Source organism: Spermophilus citellus, assembly GCF_964194105.1.
Source record: "Spermophilus citellus genome assembly, chromosome: 3".
NCBI classification, from domain to species: Eukaryota; Metazoa; Chordata; class Mammalia; order Rodentia; family Sciuridae; genus Spermophilus; species Spermophilus citellus.
The window spans coordinates 23,704,465-23,720,654 of NC_138184.1; the positions used below are offsets into that span (position 1 = coordinate 23,704,465).

Here is a 16,190-nt window from a genome sequence, read left to right on the forward strand (position 1 = left end):
GACTTAAAGATAAGAACCATATGATCATCTCGATAGACGCAGAAAAAGCATTCGACAAAGTACAGCATTCCTTTATGTTCAAAACATTAGAAAAACTAGGGATAACAGGAACTTACCTCAACATTGTAAAAGCTATATATGCTAAGCCTCAGGCTAGCATCATTCTAAATAGAAAAAAACTGAAGGCATTCCCTCTAAAATCTGGAACAAGACAGGGATGCCCTCTCTCACCACTTCTATTCAATATAGTTCTCGAAATACTGGCCAGAGCAATTAGACAGACAAAAGAAATTAAAGGCATTAAGATGGGAAAAGAAGAACTTAAATTATCACTATTTGCAGATGATATGATCCTATACCTAGAAGACACAAAAGGGTCTACAAAGAAACTACTAGAGCTAATAAATGAATTCAGCAAAGTGGCAGGATATAAAATCAACACGCATAAATCAAAGGCATTTCTGTATATCAGCGACAAATCTTCTGAACTGGAAATGAGGAAAACCCACCCCATTCACATATCCTCAAAAAAAAAATAAAATACTTGGGAATCAACCTAACAAAAGAGGTGAAAGATTTATACAATGAAAACTACAGAACCCTAAAGAGAGAAATAGAAGAAGATCTTAGAAGATGGAAAAATATACCCTGTTCATGGATAGGCAGAACTAACATCATCAAAATGGCGATATTACCAAAAGTTCTCTATAGGTTCAATGCAATGCCAATCAAAATCCCAATGGCATTTCTTGTAGAAATAGATAATTTCAATCATGAAATTCATATGGAAAAATAAAAGACCCAGAATAGCAAAAGCAATTCTAAGCAGGAAGTGTGAATCAGGAGGTGTAGCGATACCAGATTTCAAACTGTACTACAGAGCAATAGTAACAAAAACAGCATGGTACTGGTACCAAAACAGGCAGGTGGACCAATGGTATAGAATAGAGAACACAGAAACCAATCCACAAAATTATAACTATCTTATATTCGATAAAGGGGCTAAAAGCATGCAATGGAGGAAGGATAGCATCTTCAACAAATGGTGCTGGGAAAACTGGAAATCCATATGCAACAAAATGAAACTGAATCCCCTTCTCTCACCATGCACAAAAGTTAACTCAAAATGGATCAAGGACCTTGATATCAAATCAGAGACTATGTGTCTGATAGAAGAAAAGGTTGGTTCTGATCTACATATTGTGGGGTCGGGCTCCAAGTTCCTTAATAGGACACTCATAGCACAAGAGTTAATAACAAGAATCAACAGATGGGACTTACTTAAACTAAAAAGTTTTTTCTCAGCAAGAGAAACAATAAGAGAGGTAAACAGGGAGCCTATATCATGGGAACAAATTTTTACTCCTCACACTTCAGATAGAGCCCTAATATCCAGAGTATACAAAGAACTCAAAAAATTAAACAATAAGAAAACAAATAACCCAATCAACAAATGGGGCAAAGACCTGAACAGACACTTCTCAGAGAAGGACAATCAATCAATCAACAAGTACATGAAAAAATGCTCTCCATCTCTAGCAGTCAGAGAAATGCAAATCAAAACCACCCTAAGATACCATCTCACTCCAGTAAGATTGGCAGCCACTATGAAGTCAAACAACAACAAGTGCTGGCGAGGATGTGGGGAAAAGGGTACTCTTGTACATTGCTGATGGGACTGCAAATTGGTGCGGCCAATTTGGAAAGCAGTATGGAGATTCCTGGGAAAGCTGGGAATGGAACCACCATTTGACCCAGCTATTGCCCTTCTCGGACTATTCCCTGAAGACCTTAAAAGAGCACACTACAGGGATACTGCCACATCGATGTTCATAGCAGCACAATTCACAATAGCTAGACTGTGGAACCAATCCAGATGCCCTTCAATAGATGAATGGATTAAAAAATGTGGCATTTATACACAATGGAGTACTATGCGCACTAAAAAATGATAAAATAATGGAATTTGCAGGGAAATGGATGGCATTAGAGCAGATTATGCTAAGTGAAGCTAGCCAATCCCTAAAAAACAAATGCCAAATGTCTTCTTTGATATAATGAGAGCAACTAAGAACAGAGCATGGAGGAAGAGCAGGAGGAAAAGATTAACATTAAACAGAGACATGTGGTGGGAGGGAAAGGGAGAGAAAAGGGAAATTGCATGGAAATGGAAGGAGACCCTCATTGTTATACAAAATTATATATAAGAGGTTGTGAGGGGAATAGGGGAAAAAAAACAAGGAGAGAAATGATTTACATAGATGGGGTAGAGAGAGAAGATGGGAGGGGAGGGGAGGGGGGATAGTAGAGGATAGGAAAGGAAGCAGAATACAACGGTTACTAATAGGGCATTATGTAAAAATGTGGATGTGTAACTGATGTGATTCTGCAATCTTTGTAATGTTTTGAACAACCAATAAAAAAAAGAAAAATAATAAAAATAAAATAAAATAATTGTAGACTTACCAGGCATGTATGAGTTTGTCAGATGAATCTAACTATTATGTTTAACTATAAAGCTCTAATAAAATAAAATGTTTGTTTAAAAACAAACAAACAAAAAAAGATTCAATTTAATAAATAAAACTCATGGCCATGGGGGCAGGGGCTCTTCATAAGTACATAAGATTTCTTTGCCTCTCTTCCCAGCAGGACATGTTTCACTTGTTGTTCTCTGTTCTAACTGACATTTGTATATATGTGTCTGAACTAATTTTAGAGGTCTCCCTAAAGATCCACTGTGAACTAAGGCAGTCCCTCCTAAATCTCTTATGAATGGATGTTTCAAAATAGCCCACAGGCATTTTCTATTTAAGTCTCTCTCCAAAGCATGGTCCACACCTAAAGATCTGGCCAATACCACAGGTACCCAAAATCAGAATTTCAGTTAGTTAGGTCAGAAAATTACTTTTTTTTTTTTTCCCCAAGCACACAGGTAAATTCAGACTAAGTTTAAACACAAGAATGTAAATACCTTTTTTATTACTTGCTATGGAGAAACATATAGATAGCAAACAACACTAAAGGAAAAAAATGTATGGCCTTTCCATCCGTGTTCAGGACTTATGTTTACATTAATGTTAATAATGCATAACTCAAGTTCTTTTCCCTTATTCACTTCCACGGCCTTTTGCATAGCTGTAATAAAAGAACCTCCTCAAGGGATCAACCAACAAGACCAACTAAGCTTGGTGTGGTGGTGCATACCTATAATCTCAGCAGCTCAGGAGGCTGAGGCAGGAGGATTTCAAGTTCCAGGCCAGCCTCAGCAAATCAGCAAGGCCCTAAGCAACTTGGCAAGATGCTGTCTCAAAGTAAAAAATGAATTAAAAAAAAAAAAAAAGGCTGGGGATGTGGCTCAGTGGTAAAGTGCTCCTGGGTTCAATTCCCAGCACTGGGGGGGGGGGGGATCAACTGAAAATTCCACTTCATTAACCTACAACAGAAGCCTAGTTATTGATCTACTATGCAGCCCTCTTTGTTTCTAAAAAACAATTTGGGAAGCTTATTCAGATTTAACCCGAGTTGGATTCATATCATCACTTCTATTTCTTTGGTAAGTCATCAAATTCATACTTACAACTCATGAAACCTGGAGAAAAGAAAATGAAGAAATCAGTGCTTGCAAAGAGAAAACCAGGATTCTCACCAGGAAAAACTTATACAACAGATGCAACATGGATAAAAGGCTTTGTGTATATTTATTTATTTTGTTTGGTGTATATATGTGTCTATTTATTTAGGAAACAACAGTTAAAAAGAAACATCTACATATCAAGAGCTAAACTAAAGGGGAAGCTGGGAGCAATAGCACATGTCTATAATCCCAGCAGCTCAGGAAGCTGAGGCAGGAGGATCACAAGATAGAAGCCAACCTCAGCAACTTAGTGAGGCCCTAAGCAACTCAGTGAGATCCTGTCTTAAAATTAAAAAAAAAAAAAATTTAAAAGGACTAGAGATTTGGCTCAGTGGAAAAGTATCTCTGGGTTTAAGCCCCAGTACTCAAAAAAAAAAAAAAAACAAAACAAAACAAAACAAAAAAAAAACCTAAAGGTGAAAAATCCTCCTTTACATGTAAAGAAATGATTGTGCATGATTGCTATCACCATTATCAACGCATAAGTTTTATTATTTCATATTAACTTGTGCATAGAGTATTGGATCCTCAATGATCCATAACAAAGGCAACACAATTTCAAAAGTATTAATACCTACCTAGTGAATGGCCTGGTAAATAATCTGCATTGATTTTCAAAGTCCATAAATGGAAATTTATTCTAATTCCCTACTTCCACAGATTTTTCATGCCTCCTCCTATTTCTCTGAAGTTGCTTCTCTCTAATTACATCAGCCTAATACAGGGATGTCCTCTTTCCCAACCTTCCTTAATGTACCTAAGTAACCTCTCAGTTCTTCTAACACTGGTAACCCTAGGATGCAGTCACAGTCACTGTTGTTCAAGTCTGAAAGGGACCAATGCAAATGTTTAGTATTTCCATTTTCTACCCAGAAAATAATATATTATATGAACACAGTCTTTAAATGTATATAAATTACAATGGAGTTTATATAGAAACAGTAGTAACCCATGTAAGAGAAAGGAAAAAAATACAAATAAAATCAAATTAAAGTGGAAATCTGTTGGTCATAAGAGCCATAGGAATGTCAAGACAAAGTTCATGAAGGCTGGGAGTGGTGGTGCACGCCTGTAATCCCAGCGGTTTGGGAGGCTGAGATAGGAGGATTAGAAGTTCAAAGCCAACCTCAGCAAAAATTGAGGTGCTAAGCAACTCAAGTGAGATTCTGTCTCTAAATAAAATAAAAAAAATAGAGCTGAGGATGTGGCTCAGTGGTCAAGTGCCCCTGAGTTCAATTTCCAGTATCAAAAAAAAAAAAAAAAGCTCATGAGGAGTGAGACGGGATCAGAATAATTGGGGTGGGCTTCACAGAAGGAGTAAAACTCTGAAAAACATGGACTATTTGGGTAGATGAAGAAGGTGTTCCAGATATAGGCAGCAGCATGAACAAAGGCCCAGAGGTAGGAATGAGAACAGCATTGGGAAATGTGAGTGAAGGCACGGCCACAGCGGGAGCAGGGCATGACCCCTGGACAGGAACTGGTACTAAGGCTGGTGCTAAGGCTGGAGGAGGGCACTGGGGTCTGCTCAGGCTTGGCTCAAGAGCCTTGACGGGCTTCTCCTCGACTGGGTGTAACTTCTGATGCTGAACAGAACTTGCGTACCATTTGAAAGCTTTTCCACACACTTTACATTCATAAGGCTTCTCCCTGGTGTGAACTGCCTGATGCCGAATGGAGGTTATTTTCTGAGTGAAGGCTTTACCACATTCCTTACACTGGTAGGGTTTCTCCCCGGTATGAATTCTCTGATGGACAATAAAAAGTGACCTACACCCAAAAGCTTTCCAGCACTCCTTACATTTATAGAGCTTCTCCCCTGTGTGCAACCTCTGGTGCTGAACAAAGGCCGCGTTACGGCGGAAGGCCTTGCCACACTCCTTGCACTGGTAGGGCTTCTCTCCAGTGTGGATCCTCTGGTGCAGTCTCAAAGCCGTGCTGGAGCTCAGACCTTTGCCACACTCCTTACATTCATAGGGCCCCTCTCCAATGTGGTTTTTCTCATGGACAATACAGTCATAGCTAGACTTGAAAGCTTTGCCACATTCCTTACATTTGAAGGGCTTTACTTCAGTGTGACTCATCTGATGCCGAAGAAGCTTTGAGTTGAATCTGAAGATCTTCCCACATTCTTTACATTTATAGAACTTCATTCCACCTCGAAGTATCAGATTCGGATTTAGACTGAAAGTCTGCCTTAGTGCCTTGCTTTTAAAACCAAAATGCTGAGTATTGTTTCTGGGCCCTTCTCCCTTGGGCATGCTGTGTAGCTCTGTCTCTTCAGAGGCTTCCTGCTTTATAAGTGGCTCTTCACTCTTGATCCAGGATTTACCACCTGCCCAGATAAAGCACAAGTGTTACTAGTTACTGAGCCAAAAGGAAAACGGTCAGGTGATGCCAATTTCCCCTTGAAGAATGATCTTTAGAAAAATACCCTTGAAATGGCTATAGGTACCCACAAAGGAGAATGAGAGACACAAAGATAAATATTGACATACAAGTGGAGAAGTGGAGATGCTCAAAAACAGACCAGGAAAGACAACCAGGAAATGGCCCCGATGAGGAAGCCTGAAGAATGAACTAAGGCAGGGAAAATGGAAAGTAGAACCCCAGGAATGGGAAGGAAAGGAGGCAATGGGAAAAAGGGAAACCAAAAAAGATAAAAAGAGATAAGAGGGATTGGCAGGAAATTAAAAAAAAAAAAAAAAGACAGACCAGAGACCTACGAGAGGAAAAAAAGATGCAAGAATGGGAAGAACAGAGAAACAGCTCAGCAGATCTCACAGATTGAGAAACAGAAAGCAGAAAGACAACGGATTCCATGCCCCACCTATAACCCAGGAAACCACCCAAAATTCTAAATAATACCCTAATGATCTTTAAAATATTCTATATAATGTTCTGGGTAGGATAAAAGAAAATTCTTTCAGAAAGGCAGCTGGAACAGAAGCTGGACTAGAGAGCGGTGGACCACCATGGCATCACTGCTCAAGGACCCACATACATCAACTCCTGGAGTGCATGAGAAGCAAGACTGGGAATTCTCCTTCAAAAGAAAGCAAACCTGGGTAATCAAAACCTTCCAAGACTGGTAAGCCAGCTCAGAGAACTTCAGGTATTCTGGGCGTGTGTGTGTGTGTTGGGGCTATGCTAGGAAAATATTCCTGGCCAAATATTCCAGTCCCCTCTTTGACAAATACAATATGGACCTAAAGATTATGGGAAATGGAACTTTTAGATGATTCAGATACAAAAAAAGACAAAGCCATTCTTGTCATTGCTGAAGGCCTAAAAATAAAATTTGTAGCTCTAATACAAATCAGTTTGGCCCACAGGATCACATAATCCTTAAAGTTGGCTGAGACTTCACTTCTTTGCAATGAAAAATTGCATAAAAAAAAAATCAAGAATTCCCACTGCTAAGTGAGATAAATAGTAGTTTTGGAGCTACTGGGTCATAGCTTTACTGCTTAGGAAAACAGCCACATGAATAGGCAGCCAGTGTGGGGCTGTGTACTCCTAGGGGCTGGTTTTTCCAGGCTTGGGGTCAGAACTCAGTGAGGACAGAGGCGCACAGGGTATGACCTTAGCAATGACTGGGAGCTTTGATCCCTGCAGCAGAAGAAACATTTCTCACAGTAAACCAGGAAGGCAAGGTAAGAAACATTACAACTAGGTTCTCTTACTCACCAGGACTGACGTTGCGCAAAACCTCTGTGTCCCAAGGATCTGCACCCCATGGCGCTTCCCCTCTCTCCAGCTGAGAGATGAGAACAGGTTTGTGCAATGGAAATGCTACTTTAGGAAGAAAACAAGAAAGAAAGCTAAGAGGAGACATCCAGCACTGTTCCTGAGACTACTTCAGCCTACCTTCCATTGGGCTTATTAGGGAGGGAAATGAGACACCCAGAAGGTCAAGTGAGCTACAGAAGAGTTCCAACAAGGAGGTCCAACTGTGCTCCACAATGAACCAGGGGGATATGATTCTCCTCAGGAAGAAACTTTTCCATCTGGTCCTAACTTAGAAGAAAACCCCCTCTGGAAGCATGTCTGTACTGCTTTCCTGGGAGACTTCATAGAGACGTACCAACATCCCTAAAACTGCAAGGATGGAGAAACAAAGCACTCACCTGGTTTAGGAGCCAGGAAGGGCCTTGCCCTCAGGTCCCAGAACCACACCCTTCCCTGGAGTGTAAGTTCAGTTTTAAAACCAAGGGAATCAGGGATTTCCCCACCCAGCATCTCTGGAGGATGGTGATAGCATCCCTCTGGAGTCACCAGGCCTAAGGGATACTAGAATCTCCAAAGCATCTGAGGCACTAACAGATCTCACAAAGGGCCCCTGGGAAACATCTTACCCAAGGAAGCCACATTCTCATAATTCTCCAGCATCACTTCCCTGTACAGAGCCCTCTGCGCAGGCTCCAGGCTGGCCCACTGATTCTGGGTGAAGTACACAGCCACATCCTCAAAAGTCACTGGCTCCTGAAACAACAGATTCCTGCTCAGGCTCTAAGTAAAGGGAAGAGGGGGCAGGCAGTCTAACCTGCAGGGAAGAAATAGCCCAGCCTTGGTTCACCACCCTAAGCCCCAGAGAAGGTTTGCTTAGGAAGAAATGCACCCAACACCCCAACCAGGAGTTGGCTGTTGGCCACGTTTCCCAAAATGGGGAGCACCAGCAATGTCCCATCTATACAACTCTGGAGCCCCAAATTGCTATCCCAATCACATAATCTGGCCTCCAGCACTCTCTTCCTGGTAACCAGGTCAACCCTTGTGTTCCTGGCTTTACAGATCTGTTCCTCTGGTACTTCCCATTTTCATGTACTCCATAATCCATCACTGTATTTGCTATATATTATCCACTAAACACAGCTGCCAATCACCCTGTCTCTACCCATCCAAAGCACATATACAGCCCCAACTGCCTCTTCCTCAAGATCATTTCTGTGTGCAGAGCAGCCACTACTTACAAATGTTCTGCATTTTCTACCTATCTGCCTATCAGAAAGCTGGCTTTCTTGAAAGAAACCTATACCCTGCCTATTCTGGCTGTCTTCTCTGAACCACCTATCTTCAGAGACAGGTTGGAAATGCCCTGTCCCTGGACACAGATCCATCTCCTAGTCTTCTGAGCTCCATCCCACCTACCCAGACTGTCCTCCTCACTGAGTATGCCTATCTCTGCCTTCCCTGGGGCCATCTCCATCTTCCCAAGAGTGGAGAGAACTAATGTTTGTTGATTAGCCCTGTGTATCTGAGGTGAGTGACTTTAAATCTTGTATTTCACTTAATCCTTACAACACATATATTGTAAGGAATTAACATTCCCATTTTTCAAATGATAAAACTGAAGTACAGAAAGATAATTACTTTAGCCAAGATCATATAGCCAGGAAAATAGTAGAGCTCTAACTTCAACCCATATCTGTCAAATATCAAAATGCATACCAGTCCCCCACTCTGGGCTCATAAACTTCCCTAAAAACATAGCTAAACCCTGAACTTCATGAAAATCTAGTGCTACCTCCCTTTTGGAGACTAGCTTCTTAAACTCCCCAACTCCTCAAACCATCACTCAATCCATATTTACCATATATCCTCCTGGCCACCTGGGCCCCTCCTCCCAATCTGGATTAAAGGTCAGTTATTTCAAAACCACATATAACATATTAGGAGCCAGAGCTTCTGAACCCTTCCATGACGCCCACTGAAGACCCAGATAGTTTCAATCTGACTCTGAGAGTCTCTAAAGTAGCCTGAGCCCTGGAGTCTGCATGGGGGAATAGGGAGAAAGGAAAGCTACTAGAACTGCTTTTGGGGGAAGCAAGGAAAAAACACACATTTCAATTCTGGCAATTCAAATTGCTCACAGCAGCTCTACTGACTCTACATGTAGGTCCTTATGAGAGGGTCCTTTCAAAACAAGAGCAATGAAAAGAACTCAGTTTAAAGGAGATACTGAATGAAAAAGAACAAACGTAGACACTTCTCAAAGGGAAGCTAGCCTTTTAACTGAGCAATGATGAGGAGCAAAGCACGCCCCAAAAATCCAAACAGCAGACTGAATCAAGTTATCCTGTGAGGTATCATCGCTTCAACTGGGCATCAAAAGCTTCTAAGGACGACAAACACAGGCTTGCAGGTAAAACCAAATTTCACCTTCACTTACAGCAAGGCAAACCTTACTCCCAACATCTCCAAAGCTTCTTGAACCCTTTTTCCTTCCAGCCTAATGCTACCAATCTCTTCCTCCCCAAATTGACCTTCCCATCTGCCATCAAATATCCCAAGTTTCATGAGTTCTAAAAATATGCTTAACATTAAAGGGAAAATGTGCTGTCTTAAGACAGTTGGGTTTGGGATGTCTTTTTACCCTCTTATGTATTTTGAAGGTCTCTCTGAACTTCACCTTGTTATTCTCCACAGTATTTTTCATCATCTGACATACTACATTATTCGATGTTTATCTGCCCCACCAGAATGTAAGTCCCTCAGGCAGGGATTCTGTTTTATGCAAAAGAGCATAAATATAGAAAAGTAATGAACATAAATATCTTTGCTTGAAGATAAAATAACTATCTGTCTAAAAGTATCTAAAGACCCAAGAGAATAAACTGAAACACTTAGAACTGACAAAAAATTCACTAACTTATTTAGATACAGGATAAGTAAACTATAATTATTAGATTTCCTAAATATCATTGATACCACTGGTTATCAGTCACAAGTTCTTGCTCCCTCACATGTTGAAGTATGACATTAGAGAAGCACACCAAAGCAAGCATATAAACCAGGGTTTATTTAAAAGGGGTATCATAGACTTCTCCCAAGAGGGAGAAGGGGGCCATAGCTGGTATCCTGGTATCCCAAGAAGGGAGGGTGTTTTGCCTTTTTATATGTCCTAGGCTTCCTTTGTTCTCCTGCTCTCTTCTCCTTATCTCTCTCCTTCCTGCTACTAGGCTCAGGAGATGCTTGATGGGATGGCCAAAAGGTAAGAAGTAGATGGATGGGAAAGGGCCAGATGAAGGAGCCCAGAACACATTAATTAACAACTTTATAACTCCATATAGGGAGGAGAAATTCCTGGGACAGGTTACCTTAGCAACAGGTTGGAGCAGGAGCAGATTATCTTGACAGGGTAGAAGAAGGGCTCTGAAGGAATTAACATTTCAATTCCTCCATTCTCTGGATCCAACCCTTGCCTATCTGCCTGTTTAATTCTGGCTTCATCATCACAAACAATTGGAAAATATAATGGAAGAAAATAAGATGCCTTTTATATAAAAATAAATAAGAACAGACCTAACAGAAATTTTCATGCAAGATCAAGATGAGGAAAACTAAATGTTCACTTACTTGAAGAACTGAGTAAATTGGAATATAGAATTTCTGAATAGAATCAAATTTGTTTTTAAAAAAAAAAAAAGGTCAAACAGGGATGAGAGGTGGGAGGGACAGGGAAAGAGAAGGGAAATTGCTTGGAAATGGAAGGAGACCCTTAGGGTTATACAAAATTACATACAAGAGGAAGTGAGGGGAAAGGGAAAAAGAATACAAGGGGGAGAAATGAATTACAGTAGAGGCGGTAGAGAGAGAAGAGGGGAGGGGAGGGGAGGGGAGGGGAGGGGGGATAGTAGAGGATAGGAAAGGCAGCAGAATACAACAGACATGAGTATGTCAATAAGTAAATCAGTGGAAGTGTAACTGATGTGACTCTGCAATCTGTATACGGGGTAAAAATGGGAGTTCATAACCCACTAGAATCAAAGTGTGAAATATGATATATCAAGAACTATGTAATGTTTTGAACAACCAATAAAAAAATAAATAAAAAATAAAAATTTAAAAAAAAAAGGTCAGTTATTTCCAGACTCACCTATGAATTCAACAAAATTCACTTTCCCACCCCAAAAATAATAATAATAAGATTCATGTAGGGCTGGGAAATTACTTAAAGACTTCTGAAAAAAAAATACATGTGAAAGACTAGTCAACAATATTTTAGGAGAAAAATTTGAAAGAAAGAAGAGGGATAACTAAACCATATTTTAAAAGGACAATATGTTAGCTGGGCATAGTGATATGTGCCTGTAATCCGAGCTATTTGGGAGGCTGCGGTGAGAGCGTGAGAATTTGAGACAGCATAAGCAACACAGCAAGATCCCAGCTCAAAAAAAAAAAAAAAAAAAGGCATAATATGTCAAGAGAATGAGAAGATAAACCACAGACAACAAGCAAATATTTGGCTGAGCGCAGTGGCACACACCTGTAATCCCAGCAGCTTGGGAGGCTGGCAGGAGGATCACGAGTTCAAAGCCAGCCTCACTTCTTGGGTTACCAGGATACCAGCTATGGCCCTCTTCTCCCTCCTGGGAGAAGTCGATGTTACCCCTTTTAAAATAAACCCTGGTTTATATGCTTGCCTCGGTGTACTACTCTAATGTTCAAACTTCATCATGTGAGGGAGCACAACTTGGCACCGATAACCGGCAGTATCACGAGCATGTAGCTCAGTAGTAAAGCATTCCTGGGTTCAATCCTCAGGACCAAAAAAAAAGAGAGAGAGAGAAATCTGATAAAGCACTGTTATAAAACATAAAAAAATAATTCTTATGAACAATCCTCAATTAAAATATGGGCAAAAGACCTGAACAGGTACTTCAACAAAGAAAATATATAGATGGAAAATAGTTATATGAAAAGATGCTCAACATTGTAAGTTATTATGCTATTATGGAACTATAAATTAACACAATAAAATACCACTACACACTTACCATAATGGCCAAAATTCAAAACCCAGACAATACCAAATGCTGGCAAGAATGTGAAATAACAGGAACTCTTATAGGAAAGCAAAATGGTACACACACTTTGGAAGACAGTTTGGCAGTTTATTATAAAACTATGCTACTTGGGCTGGGATTATGGCTCAGTAGTAGAGTGCTTGCCTAGCATGTGTGAGACACTGGGTTCAATCAGCACCGCATATAAATAAGTGAATAAAATAAATGTCCTTCAACAAATAAAAATTTTTAATAAATAAATAAATAAAACTATGCTACCATATATGCCAGCAATAATGTTCCTTGGGATTTTATCAAAGGAGCTGAGAATATATGTCTGCACAAAAACCTGCACATGGACATTTAAAGCAGCTTTACTCATCACTGCCAAAACTGGAAGCACCCAAGATGTCCTTTAATAGGTGAATGAATAAACAAACTGAACTGTGGTACAGATAGTGGAATATTATTCAGTACTAAAAAGAAATAAGCTATTATGCCATGGAAAGTTCTTGGAGTGACCTTAATCTACATTACTAAGTGAAGAAAAACAATCTGAAAAAGCTACATACATACAGCTCCAACTCTGACATTCTAGATTAGACAAAACTATGGAGAGAGTAAAAAGATCAATCAATTGTTGTCAGAGGTTAAGGTGAAGAGGGGGAAGAACAGGAAGTGCAGAGAAGATTTTTAGGGTAGTAAAGCTATCCTGTATGAAACCATAATAATGGATACACATCATTATACATTTGTCCAAACCCAAACTCTAATGTAAACTCTGGCCTTTAGGGGACTACGATGTGTCGACGTAGATTCATCCTTTGTAACAAATGTACCTCTCTGTGGCAAGATGTACATAATATAGAAACCTCTGTTTTATGTGATGGTAGGAAGCATATGGGAACTCTGTGCTTTCTGCCCAATTTTGCTGTGAACCTAAAACTTCAACAAAATATCAAGACTGTTTTCAAAATAAGTAAATAAAAGAAAGAACACTACTTAATCTCTTACCTGAACTTCAATTATTCTCTTCATTAACTCACTTGGCAAATTCACCACTAAGGACTGGAATTTTTTTAATATGTAATTCTAACCATGTCACCTCCCCCTGTTTAAAATTCTTCTGTGGACTCCCCCTGGACTCTTCTAAGAGAAATAAAAGTCCTCACCATGATTCACACAATACCTGTGCCTACTTCTCCCACCACATATTGAACCACTGTCTCTGGCCTCTTCCTATTTCTGGAGAATACCCAGCTTTCTGAAACTCCCACATCAGAGCCTTTGCATCTAGCATTTAGAAAATGCATACTGGAAAAACAATACTGGTCTTTCTGGGATACATCCACAATTTGTTGGATGTATCAATTCTTCAGTGAAGAATTTCTCTGATTTCAGCAGGTAACTTTTGTTGGCAGAATGTGATCGGGACTTTCACTGGCAGAATGTGATCAGGACTTTCATTTTTGCTGGAGAATGTTTGGGTTCCCTCACGTCTACTTTAAAGCTACACATTCAAGTTCACCACTGTACACACAAAACACTTATTTCCCCCTTCACATATCTTACGTTGCCATATCCCTGGTGACAAAAAGGGAAGAGGAAACCACAGCCTAGCCAAATGAGGCCCTCTTCATCCTTGCCTGATTACCTGATAGCTATTGTGAGTGAAAAGACTTAAAGGAAACAGCTCACCTGAGGCGGGGCTGTTTGGGTCATGGCTGATAGTACGTCTCCTGGCTTCATGTACTATCTTCTGGGTTGGGAAAGCAGAACCTTAGAAGTTAAAAGAAAAAGAGCCATGAGTACTGTGAACCCTGTCCTAAGCACCCACACCCACCCTCTCACTGGAGAAACTCTCGGGCTGTTCTCACTCGATGACCCCATTTCCTTCACTGCTCTGCTCAGCTGGACAATCCTCCAGCTGCCTGCTCAGTCCGAAAAGCATTCTTGAGTCCATTCACATGCAGTGGATTGAGGGATCAAAGAACCACCCTATCCTATCCCTACTGAAAGAACCACCAGACAAGTCTCCTCATTGGAGAAGTGCCAGTTCATGGAGGAACAGCTCTGCACATTTCTAGAGCTGGGCCGGGTTTAACAGTTTAATGGTTTTAACAGTTGGCACAGGGCGCTTTGTGATTGGTGGGTAAGGATCACGAGTCAGCAGGGCTCACCACACGGCGGCTCTTCCCGCTGCTGCCTCAGGGGATGGGGAAGTTAACACCGGAAGAGAAGCGCGCCATCTTTGGAGCGGGGACCCCCAACACCTATAGTGTTGGGTCTCTACAAACGTGGTTTCACAGACTGCATACAGGGACCTTGGCATTGAGCAGGGGTCTCTCTGGAGCCAGGGAGCAGGCATGGCTGAATGCGGACGAAGGGGAAGTACTCGTGTCCCAGGGACTGATGCTGACCCGAGACCCAACAGGGATTTGAACACCCCACCCAGGGAAGGAGGAAACGACAATATCAGAAACGTAAATACCGGACGAGGGAGGCTGTCGGGACAAGATTTTGGCGGGGGCAGCAATGAGGCTCACGCCTCGGTGGGGCAGCCGGGGGCTGGGCGCCGGCTCTAGAAGGTCGCGCTGCTACCTCGGGCGGCTTCTGCAAGGCTCAAACGCTCGAGCGCAGGTGACGGAGAGGCAGGCCACCACTGGGACCCAGTTCAAAGGAGGAGACTGACGAGCCGCCAGGGGCAGCGAAGAATCTGGCAACCCAAGACCTGGCCGATGGAACTTGCTAACAGCCACGATCTTCCTCCGCGAACATTTAGAAGCTGGAAACTAAAAGCCGATCCGGAAGCAAGCAAGCGCCCAAGGGCCCTCTAGGCCGCCTGGAGGCCGCACATCTCTGTGGTCCCCGCCGCCGGACCCACGTGACTCGGCGCCCTGCGCAGCACTCCTGGTTGCAGCGGCCGTCTGCTGATCTGCGGCAGATGACACATCCTATATATTAGCATGTGTCTCTGAGACAGCAGCCTTTGGACAAAAGTGACACCCGCCTAACCAACTGCCTCTCAGCTGTCGGCCCACTTTACTGCGTGGATCCCGAAGCCCCTGCTGTGCAGGTGTGGGGAGAATATCACTTGTTATGTCATCTCCAGGAGGCCCGAGCCAGGGATCCTGCTGGAGGCCACGGTTGGCAAGGAAAACCACGGTTCCACTTACCCTTTTAGTCTTCGTCCTTCCTGGGACTTAGACCAGGGTGGGACAGACTCATCTAACAATGAAAATAAATGTGACTGTTCCCAGACATCCTGTATATACAGGGTATTTCCTGTATTAAATGTTTTTGTCCTGTACTGACATGGGTAGGATACCCAAAATGTTCCATATTTAGCTTTTTCTAATAATTACAAAAACTCATTAGTGTTATGTTTCTGCCCAGCAACTGGCACTTATATCATTTACATGGTAATATTGGGGGGTGGGGTGAATCATACCTTCACAAATAAAGATCTGGACAATCCCTGATGGTCTCTCTGAAGGAAGGGGGTGGGGGAGATGGAGGGTGAGAATTTGAAGTTCTTATTTCTCATAGTCAAGAAAGGAAATAGCTGGCACTGTGGTGCGCGCCTGAAATCCCAGCTACCTGGGAGGTTGAGGTAGCGGGATCGCTTGAACCCTGGAGTTTGAGACCTGTCTGGACAACCTAGCAAGGCCTCTGCTCAAAATTTTTAAAGGAAAAACAAAAGTGAGAAAGAAAAACAGAAAAAGCTATTGTTTGGCCAAAATCCCAAGTCCCAAATTGCTGTT

General features: G+C 41.7%; 1 protein-coding gene across 2 annotated transcripts; it reads right to left on the reverse strand.

The window, feature by feature from the left end:
* Positions 1–2,869: 2,869 nt before the first annotated feature.
* Positions 2,870–15,878, reverse strand: LOC308644199 (zinc finger protein 621-like). Of its 2 annotated transcripts, none has more exons than XM_081285032.1 (5): positions 14,918–15,878; positions 11,907–14,205; positions 7,996–8,122; positions 7,328–7,432; positions 2,870–5,972 (listed from the first exon to the last, which is right to left on the reverse strand). In XM_081285032.1, the coding sequence occupies exons 3-5, from the start codon at positions 8,027–8,029 to the stop codon at positions 4,903–4,905; spliced, it is 1,209 nt and encodes a 402-aa protein (XP_081141158.1). In that variant the 5' UTR covers positions 8,030–8,122; positions 11,907–14,205; positions 14,918–15,878; the 3' UTR covers positions 2,870–4,902. The 2 variants fall into 2 exon arrangements, with proteins under 2 accessions (XP_081141158.1, XP_081141157.1); XM_081285031.1 differs by having other exon boundaries at positions 7,328–7,435.
* Positions 15,879–16,190: the final 312 nt, after the last annotated feature.

What these genes read in the sequence shown, in the direction of transcription:
- LOC308644199 (XM_081285031.1), bottom strand. Translation starts at nt 8,029, where the DNA reads ATGCTGGAGAATTATGAGAATGTGGCTTCCTTGG. An exon ending in TGAGAATGTGGCTTCCTTGG is followed by an intron (nt 7,436 to 7,995) that starts GTAAGATGTTTC and finishes TTCTTCCTAAAG; the next exon opens with TAGCATTTCCATTGCACAAA. An exon ending in TTTGCGCAACGTCAGTCCTG is followed by an intron (nt 5,973 to 7,327) that starts GTGAGTAAGAGA and finishes TTATCTGGGCAG; the next exon opens with GTGGTAAATCCTGGATCAAG.